Source organism: Carettochelys insculpta, chromosome 1 (assembly GCF_033958435.1).
Source record: "Carettochelys insculpta isolate YL-2023 chromosome 1, ASM3395843v1, whole genome shotgun sequence".
Lineage (NCBI taxonomy): Eukaryota > Metazoa > Chordata > Testudines > Carettochelyidae > Carettochelys > Carettochelys insculpta.
This window is the reverse complement of record NC_134137.1, coordinates 350,973,990-350,989,140: the sequence shown is the minus strand read 5'-3', so window position 1 is coordinate 350,989,140 and position 15,151 is coordinate 350,973,990. Positions and strand designations below refer to the sequence as shown.

General features: G+C 41.7%; 1 protein-coding gene across 1 annotated transcript in view; it reads left to right on the top strand.

The window, feature by feature from the left end:
• SLC2A13 (solute carrier family 2 member 13) overlaps positions 1-13,899 on the top strand; it is a 387,637-nt gene extending 373,738 nt beyond the window's left edge. The window contains exons 8-10 of the mRNA XM_075016269.1: positions 9,992-10,113; positions 10,252-10,404; positions 11,775-13,899. Coding sequence (XP_074872370.1) covers positions 9,992-10,113; positions 10,252-10,404; positions 11,775-12,001 — 502 coding nt within the window. The 3' untranslated portion in view covers positions 12,002-13,899. The remainder of the gene's footprint in view (positions 1-9,991; positions 10,114-10,251; positions 10,405-11,774) is intronic.
• Positions 13,900-15,151: the final 1,252 nt, after the last annotated feature.

Genomic DNA, 15,151 nt, shown 5'->3' with positions numbered 1-15,151 from the left:
CGCTCCTCTGATCCCGGGGGCCAATGGTGTCTGTAAGACAGTCCCACGTGAAAAACAGATTGGCCTGAATGTTGAGTTTTAGTAGATGGGATTGTCTCTGAATTACTTGAAAATCCCTATACCCATGAGAATTCTCAACTGGCCAGATCAATTAATGGACAAATTCTGCTTTACACCAGAGGCTACAGGTATTAATAGCTCTGAAGTGGATTTACACTCCTGGAGCAGTGAAAAGGGAGTGTTATGTAAATAAGAATCAGACCCAATGTCTGTACACCATCAGCAACGAGGATCATACATCATCTCCAAGTACAGGACATCAGTTTAAAATGTGTTTATTTTACCAAGAGTTTAAAGAGATGAGTCATAACACTGGTGAGTCTGGAGAAAAGTATTTTATATCCTTAGACTGCATGGATTAAAGCTTTGACATTTTAACTTCATTAATCTAAAAGGTTGCCAGATAGACCAGCATGGTGACAAAGAGGAGACCATCAGCTTTATGTGTATATGCATATAACCTCCTTCAGTATATGTAGTGCTTTTTTTGTGCTGGTACTTGCTGGTACTGAGTACTTGCACCTCAGCAGCTCCAGTTGTGGGACTGGCTGGGTGGGGAACTGGCTGAGTACTGGCTCCTCCCCGCCCCTCCCCCCGTGTACATATGGGCATCGTATATAGGTTAAAATATCAGACTCCCATGAATGCCCTAAGTGGTAAGAGGCAATGATGCCCATACTTATGAGACTAAAACATTTTTCTGTGCTAGTCATATAGAATCCTGCCAATTGTTTCTATGGCCGCCCCTAAACCTCCCACTACCTGAAACTGGGACTGGATGATATTCAACTGCCCTGTTCTGTTCATTTCTTCCAACATATCTGGTACTGGCCACTGTCAGAAGACAGCATAATTGCCCTAGACAGACCATGAGTCTGACCCCTTATGGCCATTCTTAAGTTCTAATAGTCTATTTCATGATGTTACACCAATTTGTCACCCTTATAGAGTAGGCATCTTTCAGTCTACGTAGACTATGGATTGCACCCTTTATAGTTTCAATTTAGGACTTCATTTACAGCATCTACTGTGACTATGAAGACCCACACGAGAGTGACAGTCCTTGCTGCATCTCTTGCAGATGTGGTGGGTGTCTGGCAAGTCCTTAGTGTGCTTTCTGTGCGCTCGCTTCTCCTCTGCTAGCTGTCTGATCCTCATCTCGCCCTTCTGAAGGCCCTTGTGTAACCCCTGCCTCCATCTGCTGCGGTCGTCTGCTAGTTCTTCCCAGTTGTCCAGCTCGATGTCACCCTTATAACAGCAGAAGTTACTAGGAATTAGAGAAGGAAAAGATTGTTTGAGTCACATTCTCTTGCCTTGCTGATTTTTTTTCCAATATACTTCCTAATGATTTCTCTAATGTAGCTCTAAATTACATCCATGCTGGTATTTCCAGCAGTGGTCAGGGAGTTATTTTTATAGTCCAGTTGGCCTCACTGTTATAGTCCAGTTGGCCTCCGTGTTAGTGCATGTATGCTATCAAATACAATGTCCTTTTCTCAGTTTCATCCCGTTACTTTGTCAAAACAAAAAAGCAGTCATGTAGCACTTAGAGACTAACAAAATCTCTAACATGACTGTTTTTTTGTTTTGTTAGAATACAGACTAACATGGCTATCTCTCTGTCACTATCCCATAACTTGTATCTGTAACACTTTGGGCAACCTGGAACAGGTCTTTCTCCTCCTGATTATGTTTTAAAAAATGTGTTAATCTCTTGCATAATAAAAATAGGCATTTGCAGTTATAAAAATCTAAAGACAACTGAAGTCTATGGAAGGACTCCAGTTAACCTCAACAAACCTTGGATCAAGCTCTTAGAAAATACGGGTTTTCAACTCTTCCTAACTACAGAATTTTTTTCTGATAAAGAAGTTCAGGCTGTGTCTGAAGTGAATTCAGAAAGTGACACATTTTTCAGTAAGCATGTAAGAAATTTAAAACTGTTAGCAACATTTGACCCAAGATGGTGCTAGTGGTGACTTACTATGTATAAATAGATGTATTAAAAATGAATAACCCAGTAAATTAATTATCTTCGTCAAATGAGTTTGTACCATGTTGATCTCAAGTAATGCAGAAGGCACACTTGTCATAAAGTGACATTGATCTTATCTAGCATTGATAAAGGGAAGAGGTAATAAGTATCTCATTTGGAGTGCAAAAGAAGCAGTGTGACCATGTTGATATGAGTTACTACAAATTGGCTTCTGACAGGAGCACCTTTATTTGTTATTACATAAACTATTGCTCTTGTTTTGTTTCCAGCCCATGAGGATGATAAAATCTCCCCTTAGCAGTCTGCCTGCTTCTGAGTAATTTTGGGTGATTTCTCAGTATGCTTTGGCCATTTAGTTTCCGTTAATTAGAGTAAAAGGTGCTTCTTAAAGTGTTTGCTGAAAATACATAATAAAAGCAACTGTGAGACTATTATGTTTTCACTTAAACTGCAATTTGAGAAGTGATGTGATATATCCTTCCAATTTATAGTTCTGTGATCTGACACGTTGTTATTTATAAACTCTTTCTGCTAGGACCTGATTTGCATAATTCCTTTTGTAAACTATTGTCATGAAATTTTCTCTTTGTATTTGCATTTCCTTTATATTCAAGAGCTTGCTCAGAAAGCATTTGGGTAACTACCATAGGTACTCCATTCATGCAGTTCCAAATACAGCACTTTATTTAGTAACATGCTGTATAGTAATTATTATTAAGCCATATTCTCAGTGAAATGGTAGATGATTGCATTAGAATGACTACATTAACTGTACTTCATGCAGCGAGTGTCTAACCTATTGGCCTTTTATTCATTTTATTTATTTACATATCACAATGTGTCAGGTCTTCAGGAAGTGCAAATAAGTATCTCTATCTTTAGCTAATGCTTTTCTTCTGGGAGTTATATGTCACCTCATTATAGAGAATAAAAACAAAACCCAGCAGATCTGACCTGCCCAAGTTTCCAATAAAGTTGTTTCTAATGTTGTGCTTTCCTACTCCTGTGGCTCTAGATCAGCTTTTTTAGAAACAGAACTTCCTCTCAATTACTGACATTTTTCGAGACCAAATCGGTGGCCTTACAAAAGGAGGTTTTTCACTGCAGTAGGGGAACTTTTCACCCCATATGCTCTATGTTTATTCCATTCTGTCAAAAGCAGGAGAGCACATCTGGAGAAAGACTGCAATTGAACGAAACATCCAAGCCTCTTGGTGGTGGTGCCTCTGGGAATCAGTTAGTTGATTTATGCTAGTAGATAGAGCTAGAAGACAATTAAAACAATTGTAACATCTTTGTTTACTGAGAGCAAAAAATCATGAGAAAGCAGGGGACTCTTATTTGATGGGCAGCTTCTGTGCAGACTGACAGGAACACAAAACCAAATTGCAGTATTGTTTGCAACAAGACATTTTAAAGTGATAATCAGCTTGTATTCATTACTATGCACCTGCAAATGAATTAAAAGTAACAGTGAAAGAAGCAAATGTGTGCTAATGAAACTCTAGGGTATTGTCTGAGCAATTCCATGATTTGATGGTGATGAAAATGCAAAGAAGGTAGCCATGTAGAAGTGCCACCCTCAAGTGCTAGGATATGAAAAGTAACAAAAACCATTTTCTCAGTATTTGAGGATATTACATACAAGGATAGTCTTCCTGAGAAATTCACAATTGTGGGTAAATTACACACACTGGACATTGCCTGTGAACTGAACTCTTAACCCATCAGTGAGGAATGCATGAAACCTGTCTCTACTGAAAGGTTTGGGATGTTGTTTCTCTAGCTAGATCAGTGCACAAAGTAACATTGTTCTGCAAGCCACAAACGAAAAAATATCAGAGGTGGGATAATACAATACGTGGTGTAATGTTAACAGTTGGGTGAGCCAGCTAGAAGAAATTACAAAGCTTATAGCCATTTCCTTGATCCCTCAACCTGCAACCTGGGGTCTTGGTAGGTTGGTAGCTGCTTCTAGATACCCTTATAGCAGAAGTTGCTAAAGATCTGTTTGTTTTTTCTGCCTGAAAAGTTGATAGTCATCTTTTCGAGGAGATACTTAACAGATGTAGGTTATTGATATGTTTGGCATCTGAGGGCCGGAGACGAACCAACAGACACAGAATGAGACAGGGTTACTAAATGTGCTCTTTACTGCACAGAGAGTGGATTACGGTTCCATAGGTGCAGTACTTTTCTTGCTCTGGTACTTGCCAGTACTGACTACCAGCACTTCAGCAGCCCCTGTGATGGGCGTGGCTGCTGGGGGGGAGGAGTCGGCTGAGTACTGTCTCCTCTTTTTGTCCATAGGTGATCAGCATTAGGAGATGAAAGGTATCACTTAACAGCTATGTTGATCATGTGTTCATAACTCAGCACTCTTTGCTTAGACCATTTATGTAAAAGTACAGTAGGGTCTCAACATTCGCAAGGGTTCTGTATTGGGAACCCTCACAAATGTCGAATTTTGCGAATGTGGCAGCCCCCGGCTGCTGGTGCTCCTGTCTGGGGGAAACAGTGGCTGCCGGTGCTCCTGCCCAGAGCCCTGGGGAAGCGGCCACTCCGTAACTGAATTCGTGAACCATAAGTTCATGAATATTGAGACTCCACTGTACTCAAAAGCATAAAAATACTGAAGAGATGCAGACAGTGATGTAGAAATTCTTATAAATCACTTAAATTAGGGAAGAGTTAGAGTTGGTTTTTGGCTTTACATGTGCATTGCAATCTGACGTTTGGATTATTTTATATCTATCTTAAACATGACTGGATTTTGGACTTCCAAACATTCTGAAGTTGGGATTTGGGTTTGATTTTAATGTGAACATGATTCAAGTTGGTAGCGCTTAACGGTAAACAGTTAATTGATCTGTATTCGCAAACGTCATGAATATCTTTGCCTTAGGATACATAGTGAATTAATTCCAAGTTGGAAGTAGTAGGTCTTTTCAGTCTGGTTATGTTTAACAGACAGGCCATGGCCTGCTGCTCCTGTCTTCATAGATATTTGTTTCTAACCACTATGGTGTAGTTTATTTCCACTATATTAACACCATCCGCTTATCCATGCAGCAATTCTATCACCATCCCTTTTTGACCGAGAGAAAAGAGAGGGCAGAGATCTCTCCCCACAGAGAGTGCCCTGTTATGTGGCCCTGCTGGCCTGCCCTGTATTCACCCTTCTCTGTTTTCCTCCTCATACATCCCTCTTGTGCTCCTTTTCTACTCTGGCAATAACATCCTAGTTAGCAACTGAACTCTCCCAGCCCAGACTGTTCTAGTAATTGTCCATTCCGTCTCTCGCTTAGGCCCTCTGGAGGGAGCTAACTGAATTTGCAGGGTCCAGAGTTCTGCTTCAGCAGCTGGTTCTCAGCACTCTGTCACAATCTATCAGAGACTTCCTAAACCAGCTGAGTACTAAGTTTCAGGGGGGTTACGGTGGTGTTCTTCTGGAGTTTTTTGGGAGCCCGCCACGGTACTGCCAGGCTCAATAATACGTTCCAAATGGTCATTCCTGCTCTTCCTCCTCACTACTTATTGCCCACTTACACGGTTGCATCCTGTGTGTCATGCTTAAATGGTTGTGCAGCTGTATCTGGAATATTTTGGCCATCCAAATATTCAATTCTTCATGCATTTTCATCTTCAAGTAAGTGTGTAACGTGTTTGCTGTGGGGACACGGTCATCTTAAAAATCACACTTCCAATTGGAAAAAATAGTACTATGGTAGTCAACAGTAACTGCTAAGATTGTAATAACTAAAAAGACATTGAGAGAAGGAAATATCTCCTTCAAGCTAGTTTACTTGACACATATCACAGCACAATTTGCCATTGTAGAGTCATCTAGTTAATTTCTGTCTTGTTGACATGGTCCTTATAAAAACATCATCAGGAAAACACTAAAAATATTACCATAAATAATTAATAGATTCTTTAAAAAAATAAAAATAAAACATCCTATTGACAGAGTGCTCTATCAGCACATGGATTTTTTTTTTTAAAAAGTCGTGGTCGTAGGCATCCTTCAGGCTGCATAGACTATGGATCGCGCCCTTTAAAGTTTCAATTGAGGACTTCATTTACAGCGTCTATTGTGACTATGAAGACCCACACGAGAGTGACAGTCCTTGTAGTGGGTGTCTGGCAAGTCCTTATTGTGCTTTCTGTGCGCTCGCTTCTCCTCTGCTAGCTGTCTGATCTTCATCTTGCCCGTCTGAAGGCCCTTGTGTAACCCCTGCCTCCATCTGCTGCAGTCGTCTGCTAGTTCTTCCCAGTTGTCCAGCTCGATGTCTACCTCTCTGAGGTCTCTCTTGCAGACATCTTTGTAGCGCAACTGGGGGCGTCCGGGAGGTCTTTTGCCGGAGGCTAGCTCACCATACAGGATGTATTTTGGAATCCTTCCATCGTTCATCCTGTGGACGTGGCCAAGCCAGCGGAGTCAACGCTGCCTGAGGAGGGTGTGCATAGTTGGGATTCCAGCTTGCTCAAGGACGGTGGTGTTGGTCACTCTGTCCTTCCATGATATTCCAAGGATGCGCCTGAGGCAGCGCAAGTGGAAGACGTTCAGCCTCTTTTCCTGACGGGCATACAGGGTCCAAGTCTCGCTGCCATAAAGGAGTGTGCTGAGGAAGCAGGCTCTGTAGACTTGCATTTTGGTGCGAGTGTACAGCTTGTTGTTACTCCACGCTCTCTTGCTGAGTCTGGACAGAGTTGTGGCCGCTTTTCCGATCCTCCTATTTAGCTCAGTGTCCAATGACAGGGTGTCAGTGATGGTGGACCCGAGGTAAACTAACTCGTGGACGACCTCTAATGTATAGTTGTCAATGCTGATTGATGGGGATTCAGCAACATCCTGACCGAGTACGTTTGTCTTCTTTACACTGATGGTAAGCCCAAAGTCCTTGCACACTTTGGAGAACTGATCCAGCAGTTTTTGAAGCTGGTCTTCTGTGTGAGACACTACAGCAGCATTGTCTGCGAACAGCATGTCTCTGATGAGGACTTCCCGCACCTTAGACTTAGCTTTCGGCCTTGCAAGGTTAAACAGTTTCCCATCAGATCTTGTGTGCAGCAAGATGCCCTCTGTTGAAGATCCAAAGGCATGCTTCAGGAGGAGTGCGAAGAAAATCCCGAACAATGTCAGAGCAAGCAAGCATCCTTGTTTGACGCCGCTCCTGATTCTGAAAGCATCTGATAATGCGCCGTCATATTGGATGGTTCCTCTCATGTCTTTGTGGAACGACTGGATCATCTTGAGTAACCGTGGAGGACAGCCTATCTTGTGGAGCAGTTTGAACAGACCATCCCTGCTGACCGAGTCAAAGGCCTTGGTCAGGTCGATGAAGGCTATGTAGAGTGGCTTCCTCTGCTCCCTGCACTTCTCCTGCAGCTGCCTTAGAGAGAAGACCATGTCAACAGTAGACCTCTCTGCACGGAATCCGCACTACGATTCGGGGTACACCCTCTCAGCAATCTTCTGGAGTCTGCCAAGGATGACGCGAGAGAACAGTTTACCAGTGACGCTTAGGAGGGAGATTCCATGGTGGTTGTTGCAGTCGCTTCTGTCTCCTTTGTTCTTATACAACGTTACAATGTTAGCGTCACGCATATCCTGTGGAACCTCACCCTCTTTCCAGCACAGGCACAGTAGCTCATGTAGGGGTTCCAGGAGTGTGTCCGTGGCACATTTGATTACCTCTGGTGGTATATCATCCTGACCAGGGGCCTTTCCTGCTGCAATGCTGTCGATGGCTCTCTTCAGTTCATCCACAGTCGGTTCCTGATCCAGTTCGTCCATTACTGGTAGGAGCTCGATGGCATCGAGGGCTGTGTCAACCACAACGTTCTCACGTGAGTACAGCTCGGAGTAGTGCTCGACCCAGCGCTCCATCTGTTTGGCTTTGTCAGCAATGACTTCACCAGATTTGGATTTCAGAGGTGCCGTCTTGTTATGGGTGGGTCCTAATGCCTTCCTCATACCCTCGTACATTCCTCTGAGATTACCAAAGTCGGCACAGGTCTGGATGCTGCTGCATAGCTGGAGCCAGTGGTTGTCGGCACAGTGCCTGGCTGTCTGCTGTACTGTTCTTCTGGCCTCTCTAAGTGCTTGCTGGGTACTCTGGCTCGGTGAGCGTTTGTACTCCAGGAGTGCAGCGCGCTTCTTTTCAATGACTGGAATCATCTCATCGGAGTTAGCTTCAAACCAGTTGTTCGTGTTTTTAACTCTTCTTCCAAACACCGACAAGGCCGTGTTGTAAACTATCCCTCAGATGTTGCCATTTGGATGTTGCATCAGCGCCCCCAGGGCCGCTACGCAGATTTTCCTGGAGGGTCTCTCTGAACTTTTCAGCAATTTCAAAAAGTTCAAGTTGTTGGTGTCTCTTTGAATCGTTGTTAAAATATGACCCTAATTCACTGATACTAAATTATTTGACAGTACATTTTGATATGCTTTTTTATGCCTGGATCATAAGCTCTATTTTGAACATATTGCTGGAAATGCATAATATACTATATATTTGAAAGGGTCTGTCTGTCTGTCTGTCTGTCTGTTCAAGAATTCCTCCTAACAGTAAGAGCTCAGACCACCAAATTTGGTATACAGTGTCCTCTTATCATAACTTAAGCAAGGCAAGGGGTTGGTGGTGCCAGGAAAATGGGATGTGCTTGGCATGGGATTACTTCTCATAAAACCATATGGAAAAGAGGCAGAATCACCAGGCAGGTGAAATGGTTTGACTGGGGGTGCTCCATCTACCTGGGACTGCTCCAGCCCTGAGGCTCCCACCCATGCAGGTGCCTTTAGAAAGGGAGGGGGCTGAAGCTCCCCCAGTTTGTATGGGGACCTTGCTGGTTGTACCCCTTCATCAATGAGCAAGCAGAAAGTGCACAGTTTGCTGAATTCCTCACTCTGGCTGCTGAGTGCAGGGGACACACAAACCTGGACCTGCCCCAGCCAAGGGAAATGCACCTCTCCCTGTCTGTGCTTGCTGGAGTTGCAGCAGCCATGGAGAGGCACTATTCACTGCCCAAGCTGCTGCAGTGAGATAGGGTCAAGGTAGTCCTCTCTCCCCAGGGTAGCCTGCATACTGAACCCGTCATCCCCAGCCCCTCACTGGAGCAATGGTTTAAATGAAACGTGTGCATTTTCATTTTATTTTCCAAAAAACAAAAATTAATCGAGTTAAAAGACCTGAGCAGCACTGGCCAAATCTTCTAGTGTATAAATAAATTCAGAGGGGGAGAGAAGGCGATGGAGAAGCATACTATTCCTCCAGCAGTTCCAGTATGTTCATTCACACATTTTAGATCCTAGACCTTGGTGTAATCGTTAGAGGAAAAGAGCTTTTCTCCCCTGTTGCACAAACTTGTTTTTCCTGCTTTGGGCACATGCCAGTGCTTTACTGGTTACATCCAAAGATTTCAGTGTAAACCTATGTACTTTATGCGTTAAAAACTCAGCATCCCACGTTTCTGGCATGAACGTGCCACTGCTGTGGCACTTCCAGCTTACCGGCCTGACGTTGAACCTCTTACTCAGATTAGTGATATTTATATGAATGTGTAGCAATGACTAGTCATCTGAAGAGCTGTAGGATTGGACCCTAAGAACACAAGTACAGTATTTCAGTGAGGGGCTTCTGATTCTATTTTTTGGGCCCCCATGTCTAACACAAAATGTCTCTGAATGGCTCTGAAATGACTTGTATCTGAATGTAGTATTTAGCTCAAACCATCTTTATTCAATGAGGAAATAATTCAGCTTTCTAACGTTATACTTGCTGGATCTGACATGAAAAATATTGAAAATAGATTTGCTTGTTGTTGTTTTTTATTTCCTTAAGACATTCTAGGTATCACAGTTATATTGAAATGCCTCTAATTTTCCTGAACGTGATTATCTAATGGTCATTTTGTACGGTTATTTTTCAGGTGTTCAAATGAAACCAGATTCAGAACAGAAGAATTATTTTGGGCATACAATTTCTGCCCTACTCCATACTCTTGGACAGCACTTCTAGGCCTTATTTTGTACTTGGTTTTCTTCGCACCTGGTAAACAAATATTTCTTTTCGCATAGAACTTGAAGTAAATAGCAAACATTTGAAGTTCTTAATGGTCAGACTCTTTGAGGCTTCTCTTACTGTTCAATCTGCTTCTCATATTAAAACTGTTTGTTTTTAAATCCTCAGGAATGGGACCTATGCCCTGGACAGTAAATTCTGAAATCTATCCGCTTTGGGCTAGAAGTACAGGAAATGCCTGTTCATCTGGTGTAAACTGGATTTTCAATGTTCTGGTGTCACTGACATTCCTGCACACAGCAGAATACCTTACATACTATGGTAAGATGTTTCTCTCTCAGACCTGCAGTGTAAATATTTGCATTGTTTTACATGACATGTAGATTTATTGTGGTTTAAATTATACATATTTGCTGTTTTGTGGTATGCCATTTTATCTGCAAAGCTTGTGATCACACTAGTTTAATAAGTTTCATTCTTTCAGAAGGGAATGTAGAAGGATCATTGAAAATGAGCAAAATGAAGGGAACCTTCTGTTTAGTGTAATACCGTGGTGCCATTTAAAAGGGTGGCACTTGCCAATTTTTATCACGTAGTAGTATCTGAGATACACCTTCATGTCAGCACCTTCACAGGTGCTGGTGATAGGACTCACATGTCTAGTCATGTCGTCATACAGTCATTGCAAATCATAAGTAAGTATGGGATAGATTCAAGAATCTTAGTTTAATTGTCATCTTTTGGGCTATTTTTGCTGACATTTCTCTGTTTTTGGGTCACCTCAGGGCCCAGTCAAACCTTCCTTTTCTTGAGTCTCTTTACCGTAGACTGGGAGTCTGCAACCTGCGGTCCTGCAGTTGCATGTAGCTCTTTAAGGACTTTTTTGTGGTTCCTGACGTTATAATTGCAAATTGTAAAAAAAAAACAAAACAAAAAAAAAACCTCCTGATTATTTTTGATAATGGTGAATGTCTAAGAGTCCAAAAATGAACAACTCATATCTAAATAGAAAACAATATGCGATCTTGTTGGCTAACTCCCGCTAATGTCCTCCAGAGAGAGAGAGAAGGTTCAGGAGTGAAAGTCAGGAAGACAGTGGTACAAACACACACGTAAAGTGTGAGGAAATAGAATATGTAAAAGTTTGTGAATGTCCTACAGTAAACATGTATCACATTACAAAATCATTGTGTGCACACTGTTCTTAAAATAGGGGTTACAAAAAGTTTGGTTTGATGTTATTTATAAAGGACCCTCTTGTATTCACGTACATTGCGGCACTTGAATTATTGAGTTTTTACCAAATTGGAAAAAACAGCTCTTCTAGCTATTTTGGTTGCCAACCCCTGCTGTAAAACTTCAGTAATGTTCTGCTATTTATTTATTTTAACTGATGGAAAGATAGAAGGATTTGTATGGGGTTCCAGGTTACTCTGAAATCAAATGGAGTATTGCTCCTTACTAATTTGTTTTATTATAGAGCAATGTGCAAGAGCAGTCTTTTCTCAGGTCCATAGGCATAGTCTTTTATTGCAATATTACAGTTCATAGTTCACCAACCTCTCTGATTTCTGTAGCCTGCTAATTCAGTTGTTTCATTTGTTCTGTGGGAGATGGGGGAAAGACAAGCTGTGTGTATACGTGTTTATAAAATTCTGTAACCTAGTAACGTGGGTTGTTTTGTATTTCAGGAGCATTCTTCCTCTATGCAGGCTTTGCTGGTATGGGACTCATTTTCATCTACAGCTGCCTCCCTGAGACTAAAGGGAAAAAATTAGAGGAAATTGAATCTTTGTTTGAAAACAGGCTATGTACATGTGGTGTTTCAGATTCTGATGAAGGGAGGTATATTGAATATATTCGGGTGAAGGGAAGTAATTATCATCTGTCTGACAATGATGCTTCTGATGTGGAATAATTTTCAGCTGCTGATGTATTAATCATTTAAAAGCCTTCTGGGGGAAGAGCAGCTCTCGATGACCTCACTGTCCTGCTTCTGGTCTGGTTCTCCTTTCTACTGCCTAGTTACAAATGCCTTCGTGTTCTAAAATACTTCGTTTGGGAGAAAATAAAATGTAACACTGTTTTCTTAATCTTGGAAAATAATGGTTTCCAAAGGGGATTTAGTTCTTTGGTTTGAATTTACCAACAGTGTGCAATACAGGTATCTGCATTATACCAAATGAATGCATACAATGTACCATACTGTGTATCCTTTTTTTTTTTTTTTGCTGACAAATGTTAAAATAATGAGATAGCTAATCAGAAACCAGATAAATCATAGAAGTAGAGGAAACCTGGGGGTGGGCTGGATCCACAAAAGCACTTTAGCTTCTAAGCACCTAAAAATCACTGGGATTCACAAAATGTGAGTTACACATACAGGCTTCCTGTCCACTGACTGGTGGTATGCAGGCGTCTAACAGTGGGATTTACCGCATCAAGCACCCTATGTTGTTTCCCAGCTAAAATAGCCAATGGAAGATGCCAGGGCGGAAGTGTATCCTCACCCTTGTCCCTTTTTGAGAGTTTGGCACCTAAATCCAAACTGGCATCTTCCTCACCCTGGCACCTCAGCTGCAACCCCTCTCTTGGGGATACACCTGGAGCTTGGGCACTTGCCTGAGAGGAGACAGATGGCTATTTGAAGCCATTCTGTCTCAGGTGACTTGAACCAGGGCCCTGATGAGCACCTCTAACTACGGGGCTGAGAGCTGAGTGATGTTTTCCTCTGCATGCTCCTCCCTGTGGGTATGCGTCTAAGATTCGGTCTCCCAGGTGAGTTAGACCAAGGAGTTCCTACCTTCCCCTAGTTTGTGCGTTGCACTGGGATTTGGACATCCAGACACGTAAAGGGGAGCCGCAACCTTCAGCCCCAAGGAAAACTTCTGATGCCAACTCTTAGGAACCTGCAGGGCTTGACAAGAACTGAGGTGGGGTTTTGTGGGGTCTAGTGGTGCCTGATCCTGGAATTTAGGTTCTCAAAGTGGCAGTTAGGTGCCTAAATTCCCTTTGTGAGTCTATCCCTATGTATTAGGTGTTCTTGCTACAGCAACCTGACTGTGATAGAAGCAGAATGAGGAATTCATGGAATGCTGTAGCAATAAGCACTTGAAAGTATCACACTGTTTGAAAATACGCTCCTAAATTTCCCTGATGGGATTCCATTCTTGTTTCTTTTCGGAGCTATCCAGGTCTATACTAAATAGTTCAGTGTTTCAACTCTAGTGTCATAGTGGATGTTGGTTATGTTACTCTATCCAGCTATTGATCTCTGACCAAATGTTATGATCGGTAGTTGGGTTTTGTGAGCTAAATTGCCAAAGAATGACCTTAAGCTCACAGTAAGGTGTAATTAAATTTGATTGCCTGGGCAAATAAACTGACATACATTGTTAAGTGCCACTTAATGTCTTAGAGTAACTGGAAAAAAGTGATTTTTCACTCCCAGTGAGCATTTGGGTATGTATCTAGCTTTGAACAAAAATTATCAGCTTAATGTAAAAAGAAAGAAAAATAGGGAGAAGATTCCGTGTTGATGAGTTCTCAGCGGTTGCCACCCCTTTGCTCATTAATATACATGTCACTTTCAGTTTGTCTTATGTGCAAAGTAAATGAATTCTGTCTAGCATGTCTTTCCTCCCGTTACTCACTGTCTTTGGATCTGAAAAGAAAATTAGCAGTATTCAAATGCTGATATTTACTCAGATTAATTGTCTTATGAAGCATTGCAAAATTGTCAGGAAAATTCACGATGTCAGGTTCAAAAAGCTGCTCACCCATATTCACCATGGTAATGAAAAAAGTAATGGTATTTTTTTCACCTGCCACAAAAAATTACATGTATTGGAAAATAGAATCTTATAAGGCAGCATTAAAATAGTATGTTTTTCTCCCTTTTGGCTCTTACCCTGTTAATGCTTCTGAGAAATACGTTTTTAAAAAGTTGGAAGCTCAAACATCTGCACCTGAAATTCTGACTGGAGGAAAAATCCCTTTTCACACTTACCATTCCTGCCTTTCTTTTCATGATGTACAATTCTGATGAAAATATGTTGGGCTTTTTGCTATAGGTTTGGGAGACGTATTTTGAACGTGTGTTTGCTCTTAAAGAACAAAATGTTATTGGTTGCCTAATTATTTTAGTGAGTTATGTAAGTTTTTTCATTGTAACTCTTGGCTGACTCTGATTAATATTGTGCTATATAATTTTATACTGGGGCTTTCCTAACTCTTTGAGTTTCTTTTAATTCGGTATATTTTCAGAGTTGGGTGTGGCTCTCTTTTTAACTTTGTAAAACTGTTAATGAAAAGAAATGGTCTAAAAGCAAATGGTTTATAACGTCCCTGTGTAATTTGAAAGGGAGAAAATAAGCGTGATATAAGCATGACTTTTAAATAAGTCACAGTACCTAAGTTTTGGATTGGTTAGATTCTGAAGCGGTATTTGCTCAATTACAGGGACAGGCTCCTTGGCCACGAATCTCTGCTCTCATTTAGGCACACAACGTTTTGATGGTCCAAAGTGTGAGATACTGAAAATGTTCCAGCATGCACAAGTTCAAATGTATATTCTCTTAGGTGTACCGTTGCCAGTTTATACCTTCAGTGAATGCATGACATGGTCCCAAACATGTTTATGGATAAACTGGTTTCTGCCTGACCCTCAAAAGTCTATTGTCTCAGGCTATGATTCAGAAAAGAATCCCTGTTCGGGACAGTCTGTAGCCACATTTCTAAATGCTGCCCTGAATAGAGACAGATTTTAGCATATCTGGCTCCTGAATTTTGGCCTGAGGCCCCGACCCAGCAATACGTTTAAGCATGTGCTTCACTTTTAGTATTTCATTAGTGCCATTGATACAAATGCTTTTTCTGAACTGGGGCCGAAGCCGCTTGAAATGCAGCTGATCATTTGGCTTTACTGATCAACTGTCTCTCTATTTCACCAAAGTCTGTGATTAGACAGAATCATTGGATTGCTGTCACTCTTTTGGCATAACTGAAGACAAGCTAGTGCAACAGAAATTGTCACAAGATCCGTGAGTTGTTTTTTCTGAAAATGCTG